At 37.7% G+C, this 11,747-nt stretch overlaps 1 protein-coding gene across 1 annotated transcript in view; it reads left to right on the top strand.

Annotated features, from left to right (window-relative positions):
- The first annotated feature begins 1,163 nt into the window (after nt 1-1,163).
- The window catches only part of TAF3 (TATA-box binding protein associated factor 3), a 172,025-nt gene continuing 161,441 nt past the window's right edge, over nt 1,164-11,747 (top strand). Inside the window, exons 1-2 of the mRNA XM_037065962.1 lie at nt 1,164-1,521; nt 6,161-6,403. Coding sequence (XP_036921857.1) covers nt 1,356-1,521; nt 6,161-6,403 — 409 coding nt within the window. The 5' untranslated portion in view covers nt 1,164-1,355. The remainder of the gene's footprint in view (nt 1,522-6,160; nt 6,404-11,747) is intronic.

The following is an 11,747-nucleotide window of genomic DNA, read 5'->3' as shown; positions in this document are numbered from 1 at the left end:
CATACAAACCTGTAAGAATTTTTATGAGTTTATTTGAGCCAAACTGATGACAATTGCGGAGAAACATAACCTCAAGGAGATGAGAATATGCTCCGGAGAACGGCACTTTTGCACCTTATTTTATACATTACAATCAAAAGAGAAGGCATAAGTAGGTTACATGAAATCCATTGGTGACAGATTAGGGAGGCAGGAGAAAACAAAGCAGGGGAACCTTCGGAATTGGGGAAAAAGTAAAATGATAGATAATTTAACATAGGTGGGGTACAGGATAGTTAATTCAACAATTAACAGGATAACAATAATAACGTGGGGATTTGTGGTCTTCCCCTGGTGCGGTTCCTCTGCGGTTTCAGGGGTCTGGAAAAAGGAAATTTGACATTCCAAAGATATTGTTATGGTAGATGCAAAAAGACAACAGACACTTAACGTTCTTTACGTTAAGGTAAAGAAGGACGTTTGTTGGGGGAAAAAATACCAGTCTAGGGTAGGACTACTCGTTGTGACCTGCTTTTGGTTAGAAAGTTTTAAATTTCAGACCATTCTTTGTGGTTACCTTAAGTCTCGAGTTTGTAAGACCACCACGCAGGCCGCCCTTGAGCTCGTCAAGTTAAATATGTGGTCCCTTTTCTTTCACATTCTCCTCACCCTAGTCCCTGCCCTACCGATAAAGGGCTCAGAATAGCATGTGCACAGCTTGGACTTAATTTAATCTATACAATCTATAAGTAGCTAAAGTTGTTTTTGTTTGCTCCTCTGTTCGTTTTCTTTGAGCAGAGGCAAGACCGGATCAGACCAGCGTCTGGAGGAGCACTTACATTTCCACGCCCTAAATCCCTGCACCCCCAGCCTCTCAGGCTCCCACTTCTAACACCCGCGTTTTTCACTTCATATCCTGATTCCTTCTTTTGCCCCTAAACCACTGATAATTCCTTCTCCCTTCCTCTCCAAGTGAGCCCCCACCCCCACCAGGAAAGCCCCAAGCACTTACCTCCTCAGTTGCACCCCCACCTGTGATCTGAAACCGTTTCCTGAAACCTTCCAATCTCCAGAGTCGATTCCGACATCATCGCTCTGCTCCTACGGGGCGGAGCTTCTTCCTCGGCGCTCTCTGCCTTCGGCTAGTGCTGCCTTGCCCCGGCGACCGTCCAGCGGGAGGCGGAGCGAGTCCAAAATGGCGGCTCTCAGGCTGGCGCGCTCCGTGCTGCTGAGGCTTTGAGGTGGTCGCCAGGGGTCGGAGGGACGATTTCCCCGCCGCAGGGGCCCTAGAGGATGAATCGGGGGCTCTGCTAAGGTTAGGCGGTGGGGGTGGAGAGAAGTGGCAGCCAGTGCTGCGGTGGAGTCCACGGAGCGGGATGTGCGAGAGTTACTCCAGGTCGTTGTTGAGGGTCTCGGTGGCGCAGATCTGCCAGGCGCTGGGCTGGGACTCAGTGCAACTCAGCGCCTGCCACCTCCTCACGGACGTGCTGCAGCGCTATCTGCAGCAGTTGGGACGGGGCTGCCATCGGTACTCTGAGCTCTGTGAGTACCGGGCTGGGTGCGGGAGGGCTGCCCCAGGACAGTCACGAGTGACACCTCCGATCTCCCCATTGCTATCCCAGCGTCTCTGAGGTGTGCGTCCTTCACTTCTATCCCGAGATGGTGGATCTTCTTGGCCCCTGACGCCCCTCCGTTTCCACTGTCCCTGGAAACACTAGTCATCCTTGTGGTGTATCTTCCTTGTCCGCTAACTTCCCGCCTCCAGCCGGGAGCCCTGTGTTGGCTCCCAGCTCCACACCCCCATACTCTTCTCTGATCTGTAACGTGCATCGGTCTTTCTTATGATCTTATGTTTTGCTGCGTGTAGAACCACCTCCAGAATGCCATAGTCTCTTTTACTTCGGTCCTTTTCCTGCCTTGCCCACAAACTACTACAACTAGTTGTCACAGGCGCTCCGTCTACCGGCCGTTTCTTACAAGCCTAGCCATTCTTCAGCTCATAACATAACTCGTTGACAGCTCTGCTCTATTAGGGACATTGCCTCTTTCTGTGTCTGTATATTTCATAGACAGCGTCTTTCCTTACTCCTTCCCCAAGGCCAACTTTGTCAGTTTCACTTAGATGAACTTTCATTTAAATTAACAGGCACCCATTGATTTCCTCCTTTGTATTTTTGTCAGTGGTTATCAAAGTTTGGTGGAGGGATTATAGGCAATTTACAAGGCTCCCCAGGTATTCTGAGATACAGTACTAAGTGAATGTGCCTGGTTATCTATAGCTGGTAGTATTTAATAATTTGGGATATATAATAGAAGACATACATCATCTCATTGATGCGATCCTTGTGCTTGGAGGGGAAACTATCCCTTACTTAAATTTTGGATCGTTATTGTTAAGGTGATAAACTGGGGAGCTCGGTGAAATATTTCATAGGAAATTTTGTTTTGTTAAAGAGATTCCCAGACTGAAAAATTGAGACCCATGGATACACTTTACTTCTGAGACTCCAATTTCCAGTCCAGCTTTCATACTGCTGCCCAAAAAAATTGTCCGTAACACAAATCTGGTTGTACTGTTCTTTAAAATATTTCAGTTGTTTACAGGCTGAAAATCTAATCTCTTAACACTCAGTTGTTTTTGTGAGTTAGCATTTTTCTTACCTTCTGCCATCCTAATATGCAACCATGCTGAGCTACTTGCTTTTTTCCAAAACATTTTAAGCTATCCGTGACTATGTACATGCTGTTTTCTAGAGTGTCATTCACTCCCTGGTCCACCACTAGTACTACTTGTATTTTGAGATTCACTTGTCACTTGCTTAGGAAACTCATGTTATGTGCATGTACCTGTTATGTTATTTAACACCTTGGCTTGTAATCATCTGTGTTTATCTCTCATCTCATATATTCTCCTCAGGAGACAAATTTATTACATTTGTATTCTGTAACCTAGCATGCTGGGCACTCAGGAGCTATTTGTTGAATAAATGAGTGAACTCATAACCTACAACCGTGATAACTATGTAATCACTTCACTTTTTGAGTTTTAAAAGTATTTTTTTCAGTGCTTGATTTCAATGAATGTGTAACTCTCATTCATCGTTATCTTGAAAGTACACGGCTAGCACACTACACTACTTCTTGACTTTTGCTTCTTTTCCCTCCTGCTCCCTCTTTCAAGGTCCTTGAGAATCCTGTTATAGTTATGCATAGTCTAGATTATATTTTTGCTACCAAGTTCCTTAAATAAGAACAGATGTGCTATACCTTTAGGTAATCAGGATATTCCCTGACTACATAGTTACTTTTCACATATACACTGAAACTGTATATGTGCTGGCACTCCAAGTAAGCATGTATTCCAAAGTCATTAACTGATTATTGTTATGAATTAATGTGAACCCCTTTTCTAATTAGCCAATTTCTGTAGTTCATTTTTTTTGCCTTTAGTGAGAATGCAATTATCAGGTTCATTATTTTTCATTGTGGTTTGGTGACTTTTTAAGAATGCTAATTCTTGGTATACTTATTAGTTACAGACTTTTTTTAGATTCTTCTTTTTTATTGACCTTATTTTAATTTTGAATTCTATAACCTGAGATTGCTGCCATACAGTCTTATATTCCATTTCTTTAAATCCTTTTTGCCTTGCCCCGATTGGTATGATTCAGTGGTTCGGGCTTTGTACCACAAACTGAAAGGTTGCCAGTTCGATTCCTGGTCAGGGCAGATGCCTGGGTTGTGGGCCAGGTCCCCAGTCGAGGTTTCTCTCCCTCTCTTTCTCCCTCCCATCCCCACTCTCGAAAAATAAATAAATAATAAATAAAATCTTTAAAAAAATCCTTTTTGTCTTTTCAACAAAGATTTGTTGAGCTCAATTAACCACTTATGAACCAAAGCATTATACTAGGTTTTGGAGACATTAAATTACTTAGGCACAACCCCTGCCCATAAGATTTGTACATGGGTATCAAAATGTCAACAATAATAAACTGATGGTATTTGTTCCTTTTTAAAAAAATGCTTTCAAGGTAAAGCAAGCATCAGAAGTTACTATTAATTCAACAAATGAAGCATTTTAAAGTTTCCCTAAAGTAACGATTTGTCAAAGTATTCAAGGGCAGATGTGTCTGTATGTATTACTTTATGTGTAAAATATGTGCATGTGATCTGAAAGCAGGTGCTAAATATTTCAGAGTGACCCTTAAGATTGGTGTTATAGTTTAACACTTGTATGGTGTAGGCAGCAAATGCAAAAGGAATTGGTGTAGGAGAGGTGGTTGTTGGCTATGGGTTCTGGGTCAGAACTACTTCACAGAAAAGATGACATTTGAGTTGAATTATGGAGTATGGTTGTATAGTGGAGGAAAGCATGCTTAGATTAGAGAAAAGCATAAACTAAGACACATGGAGTTATACGTGATAAAGGTACCAGTGAGGTGGCCAGCTTGACTTATTTAGCCAATGGTGGGTTTTAGAGGAAAATGTTGAAGAGTGAAATAAGGCTAGAGAAGGACTTAAAAGACAAATTAAAATGTGATAGAAATCACTGCATCTTCCTAAAGAGGGGAATGGTATAATGAAAGTGACCTTTTAAGAGTATTATACTGTCAGTCAAGTGCAAGAGAGACTCAAGTTGGGAGAACTTGAAACTATACTGAGATAGTGATAGTAGGATTAGACAGAAAAAATTCTGAAATCCAGGGCCAAAAAGGAAGTAAGGGTGAGGAATAGGAAGTAACAAAAGGTCTTAGGTTGAAATTGCAAAGCATATGGAGGAATTTAAGATGATTTTATTTTTTTAGATTAAGAGAATAATAATGCCTTTAATAGAACTACAAGAATTGGAATGCATATCTACATAATTAAGAGGAAGAGTGACTATTAATTTTATTTATTATACATCAGAGAAGTAACCCATACTTACAGAAAAACTCAAAGACTACTCAAAAACTCATAGAGGTGTTTGAAGTTAGAATAAAATTCTCCTGTTTCAACTGTTTTCTTCCCCTGTCCTACAGCTTTTACCCCCTTAACCTGTTAACAGTTCGATGTATATCCTTTCAGAGCTTTCCTTTCCTAGGTATGTGTGAGCAAGCATGTGTCTAATTTTCACAAACTTTGGATTTTCTTTTTTTGTTTTACAGCATGATTTAATTTCAGACATATAAATTAGAAGTAATCATAGGAAATTTCAGTAAAAAATTTTTTTAGGCTAATGGAAATCAGGAACTGCAATTTTCATAGGAGTTTTTTTTAAGATTTTAAATTTATTTTTTAGGGAGAGGGGACGGGAGAAAGAGAAGGAGAGAAACATCAATCATTTGCCTCTCGCACACCCCCAACTAAGAATCTGGCCTACAACCCAGGCGTCTTCCCTGACTGGGTTGTGGCAACTTCCCTGACTGGATCTGGCAACTTTTCGGTTCCCAGGCCAACACTCAGTCCACTGAGCCACACCAGCCAGGGCTTCATAGTTTTCAAAGATGTATAGACCTTAAGTTCTGCTAGGGGTAGACATAGGAGAAACTTCTTTTTCCAAAGAGAATCTTACTATATATATAACTTTTAATCTTTTTATCTGTATCTCTTTTATATTGTGTCTTTTAATTACATTTAAAATTTATATGTAAATTACTTTTATGATCTAAGTTCTTTCTGAAAATTTCCTTGGATTTAAAAAATTGATTCAGCAGTGGAATTTATTTAACTGTTTATTGAATGCCAATTTTGTGCCAGTCGTTGGCTTTGGTTCTAGAGGTGTATCATTGAACAACAGAAAAAGTATAGAGACTATTTACTTAGCACAGCTTTCTAGTTACTTAATAAAAAATAATAATAGTAATATTCATTGGGCATTTACTTTGTGTCAGCCACTGTTCCAGATGTTGTTGACCATCCCTAAACTACTTTTGATACTTGTTCTGTACCAGCGAATTGTTAGTGTGGATTGTCTGTGGTTGTCAGATCACATTTAAAATTGACTTTAAGAATCTGCTTTCTCATGTTTAAATAGTATGTTCTATTTAAAATTTATTAAATTATTTCTAACAACTAGGTCTGGGATATATAATATACTTGATTCTGGTACATATTTAGTTAATAATTTTTTCTTAATGTGTTTAAAAATATTCATGGGATTTTTCTTAAAATAATTGCTTTACTTTTGACTTTGTTTCAGATGGCCGAACTGACCCAATTTTGGATGATGTCAGTGAAGCTTTCCAACTTATGGGAGTTAGTCTTAATGAACTAGAAGATTATATCCACAATATTGAACCTGTCACTTTCCCACATCAAATTCCTTCGTTTCCTGTTAGCAAGAACAATGTACTCCAGTTTCCTCAGCCTGGAAGTAAAGATGCAGAGGAAAGAAAAGAATACATTCCTGATTACTTGCCACCCATTGTGTCTTCTCAAGAAGGTTTGTGATTTTTTTGTTTCTTACTCATGTATACTCATGTAATTATTTTAATCGGGTTTTATTCATCTTAGTTTTCCTAATTGAATTATATAAAATGCTAACATATAAATTCTACAAAGGCAATCATAATATCTTAATGTTATTTACAAATAATTCTAACCTTTAAGTCAACAGACTTACACCTGGTATCACCAGGCACAGTGTGGCATTATCCAGGTTTTGTCTGAGGAGGCATTTATTTCCTTTGTAAATTTTAAGGAGGGGATAGCTGAACATAACCACAGAGAAGCCTTTCAGTGGATGTATTATGTGAGAATGGATGTTTAACTTGGGAATATTTGAAGGAGAAAAATTGGGGTAGCTCTTTTCCTTCCTGCTTTTTATTAATGTGAGTTGGATGCTTCTGGAAATAGTGACTGAACATTCTCTAATATTTTGAAGATTTATCTTCACTATTTAATGATAAGTAGAATGTTTATTGTTTGGTTATATAGAGTTTTTTATTATAAAAAATAGCTACTCAGGCATGGTAATCAGTCATTGCAGAGATCCCTTTTTCCTGCATGATTGTACATTTTGATTTTTTAGGTTTACTTAGCTTCTAAAGATACAAAATGTTTTCCCTTGTAAAAAATAGGAATTCATTTCTTTTTTTTTTTTTTAGTTCTAAAACCATAGCTTCAAAATAATGCTTCAACCACTATTTCAAAATAATGCAAATGATAGCAGAAATAACTTTTACTTATGATTTTTCATTTCAGTAAAATATGCCTAACATAAAGTGGACCATTTTAACTATTCTTAGATGTATAATTCAGGGGCATTATTCACATTGCTTTATTGCCATCACCACCATCCATCTCTGAGCTTTTTCACCTTTTCTAATCTGTAACCATAGAACAGTAACTACTCATTCCCCCTCACCCACTGCCTCTGTAACTGCCTAACATTCTGTCTCTTTCCCACCTTTGAATTTATTTGTACTTGTAGCTTTTATTGCCCTTGAGGAAATCTTACTGTTTATAATCCCCTATATAAAGTCATTCTCTTTAAACTTCATATTCTCTGATATCATTGTTTTTGATCTTAGAAACTTATATTTTTATAACTTCTCTAAATACTTACTTATTTATTCTAAAAACATACCAAATGCATTTCATATCAGCACTTTCAAAGAAGGGTTTCTTGGGCAGAGACCTGATTGAAACAAACTCCATTCTGTCTTACAGACAGGTTGTGGATGTCCAGTAGGCCTGGAATTTTGTTGTTTGCTCTTGCCATTAAATATAATTTATTAAGCTTACTAGACATCTTTATGAAAGTGGTGCTAGATAGTAAATTCATGATATGTCCTCTTGTACTTTAAGAGTAGTCTTTTTGTGGCTCTGAAATTTTTAGCTGAAAGACTCTTAGAAGTACACAACATTTGCATCTGTGCTAAGAAAACATGAATGGTAACTAATTGCTAGGAGAAAACTTAAGGCTTTTTGTAGGAAGGAACTAAAGGAAAGACATTAATATGTGAATAACTGGTGCATCAGTGATCCTCAGAATGATACATAGTAATTATGAGTTTTCTATCAGTGAACTAGGCAGTGGTAAAGTTTAATGACCAGACTTATGTGAATTACCAAGTGACATGTAATTGAGCCCTAACCACTTTCTTCTCTATTTAAAAAACATCAGCCCATTTTCTTTTCTTTTTTTTTTAAAGATTTTATTTATTTATCTTTAGAGGGGAAGGGAAGGAGAGAGGGAGAGAAATATTAGTGTATGGTTGCCTCTCATGCGTCCCCTGCTGGGAACTGGCCTGCAACCCAGGCATGTGCCCTGACTGGGAATCAAACCGCAGTCCTTTGGTTCGAAGGCCGGTGCTCAATCCTGAGCTACACCAGCCAGGGCCATCAGCCTATTTTCTTTCTTCCCTTTGGAGCTTTCGAAATCTAACTGTTTTGTAATTTGCATATTTTTCTGTCTTCTATTATACCTCCTATTTAATAGTTAAACTGATTTTTTCTGGCCTTTGTAATAATTTAGGCCAGAAATTATTAGGCTCAGATGGATATTTGATTAATCTTAATCCTTGATTTGTGCATAGGCTTATTTTTGGTTCATACAAAACCTTTGCTTGTTTATTTAGAGAGTTATTTAATTATTTTTTATAAATAAGCTCTAACAAACTCGATACTCAAAACCAAGCCTAGGACTTTGGTAATAATCTCCACTTACCCATTTGGTCCCTCTTGTTTTATTTTTATAACATGCAAATAATATACAATTCTCTTAAAGTGATATGGTTATCATGTTTAAATACTGCCAAGGAAATGTAATTAAGATACTAGATTTATATTGGGAAGTGAAGCAGTATGAAACACAAGTTAGTGACTTTAGATACTGATTTATGTCAGAAATTACTATCGTAAAATTTTTGAGTTTCTCTTCTGGAATACTTGAAGAAAAGAATATTCTTATTACCTTTGATGTTTTATGGAGTATAAGTTATAAACATTTAAAATAGAAAATAGCCCTGACACATGTGGCTTGGTTGGTTGGGCATTGTTCTTCAAAGCCAAAGGCCACTGGTTCAATTTCCGGTCAGGACACATGTCTGGGTTGCAGGGTCAGTCCCTTGTCAGGGCATGTAAGAGAGGCAACCAGTTGATGTTTCTCATTCACATTAATGTTTTTCTCCTTCTTTTTCTCTCCCTCTTTCCCTCTCTCTAAAAATAAATATATAAAATCTTTAAAAAAAATAACAGAAGCTTGAACGCTGTTCTTTTAGGTAGCAGTTACAGATTCTTTAAGGAGTAGGGATTTGCTGATTCATAAACTATGCATATGATTCATAAGTATGCAGTAAATAATAGGAAGGACAGTAAGATGCTTATCAAAACCTTTGCCCTGTGCAGGCAGGATAAGGGGTATAAAATGCAATCCTGTGGTTACCATTTTTAAAATATAGCCACACAAGTCAACTTAATAAGTCATTACAATGTCAGATTTCTTTTATTCATGGGTACAGCATGTTAAATAGACAGTTCCTGGTCTTCTGGTTAGTGCTGCAAGGTGTTGTATAGACATGGACAAATTTGATAATAACACCTGTTTGCCAAGTTCTTTATTTTTGTTTTATTTCAAGAGCTACATGTGAGATGCCTGACTTCGGTTATAAAAATCATTAGCAAAGCACTGTCATGGGACTACCATCTTACTAGTACTTCAGCTTGGTTCATGTTAGAAAAGCATTTCAATGTCTTCTCTATGATGCTAAGTGTATAGGAGTAGAAGGATGTAACTACAGATAGAAGGGAAAAAAGGAAGAACAGAAGGACTGAAAGGACGACAGGCTATAGTAGAAAGAGCCTGGGCTTCATGGAGCCATTCAGGCAGAACTCAACTAGTTACTGAGTTTATAGTTTTACCAAGTCACTTCACTTTTCTGAACCTTACATTTATCATCGGTAAAATATATATAATAATTCATGACTTTTAAAAAGATTTTATTATCTTTAGAGAGGAAGGGAAGGAGAGAAGGAGAGAAATATCAATGTATGGTTGCTTCTCCTGCCTCCCCTGCTGGGAACTGGCTTGCAACCAGGCATGCTCCCTGACAGGGAATTGAACCGTGATCCTTTGGTTCACAGGCCCGCGCTCAATCCACTGAGCTACACCAATCACGGCTAATGCATAATTTTTTAATTTAAAAAAAAAAAAGCTCACAGAGAACACATTTGTGGTTGCCAGAGGTAGTGGGAAATGGGTTAAATGGGTGAAGGGGTCAAAGGACACAAACTCGCAGTTACAAAAATGTCACGGGATACAATGTTCAACGTGGTGACTGTGGTTAGTAATCCCCTATTGCATGTTTGAAAGCTGCCAAGTGTGTATTCAAACATTTTAGTTTCTTTAACACCTCTCTCTCTTTTTTACTTTACATGTCTTTTAAGTCATTTTAGTCTACAGCTGCCCATCCACCAACCCTGACCCTGCCAAGTCCCTTTCTCTTTCTTTCAGTGTATTTGTTGAAGAATCTGGGTGGTTTGCCGTACAGGATTGCCACAGTCTGGGTTTTGCTGACTCTGTACTCATTGTGCCATTAAATGTGTTTCTTGCAAATTGGCAGTGAGAATCTGAGGCTGGATCAGACTCTGGTTCAGTACCTTTGGGGAGATGTATGTAGTGTTGTGTTTTTCACCAGGGAGCTCATGTCTGGTTTTCACTTTATTTTTTTATTTTTATTTTTTGGTATTAGTGGTATTGATGCTCAATTCCTAGATCCATTCATTAATTAGGGGTTGCAGGGTAGTGATATTTCATCATTTTGTTTATATTTCATTCTTTAGTTGAAAAAATATTATGAGGAAATCCTTTCCCTTATCTATTATTGAGTTACTTACTGATGCAATTCACACAGTGGAAGGAAGAGACATGCCTGATTCTTTGGTTTTATATACCCATTTTTTAGATACTGAGTTAGTTCTTGGTCATGCATAGGTGACTAACTAGGTATATCCTACTGCAACTCAGATTGTCCCATCCTTGGCCACAGGCTGCTTCTTCAGTCTGATTTTTGAGTCTTTTTGACATGATGCTAGTGGTCTTTGATAGAGCCCTTGCTACCTAGTATATCAAATTGTTCTATGCTCATCTTGTATATTCTTGTTCTGTACTTGGAATCAATCATTTTTTCTAAGAAACCCTGGGCTTCTTGGGAAATAGCATTTCAACTCCACAATATGGATGCTTGGGGTACTTATTACAACTGGGTTGTTATTGTTTCTTGGCAATAGTAACTAAATATTTACACTTAACATACACATAGATATGTGTGGATAGATAGGCAGATAACAGATAAGGTAACTTGTGATTTTATACAGATATTTCTAATTTAAATCCAGGACCTTAGTGTTTTTACTTTTATGTTACAGCAATAAACACTTCTATCCATAACATTAATTCTGGTTCCCAGGGATAAAAAAGATAAGACATTCCATAATTACTCATTTGGCTGTATCCTACTTACACATGCAATATTAAGACTTTATCATTCATGATTACTAAAGCAGCTAAATATTTTTTTTTGCTTATGTTCTTTTATTCATCCCAGTTTTTATGACTGTGCCATGTGCCGGTCGTCAGATCATGTAGCTGCTTTCTTGAGTTCCTGTCACCTCATTGCTGAGTTTTTCTGATTTTGATTTGTGTTCCTTTGTGACTTTTAGACCATGTTAAAGTAGAATGTTACCGTTTTCATCTGCTTTTGGACTCTTTTTCATATGTTTTCATTGCCTATAGGGATGATATTTTGGTATTTAATCTTCTTCTTGTTATAGAAATTGTATAT

The sequence above is a fragment of the Sturnira hondurensis genome, unplaced genomic scaffold (assembly GCF_014824575.4).
Source record: "Sturnira hondurensis isolate 20B ecotype Veracruz unplaced genomic scaffold, ASM1482457v3 Scaffold0016284, whole genome shotgun sequence".
NCBI lineage: Eukaryota > Metazoa > Chordata > Mammalia > Chiroptera > Phyllostomidae > Sturnira > Sturnira hondurensis.
Note: the sequence above shows the minus strand (reverse complement) of the source record. Positions and strands in the feature narration are given on the sequence as shown.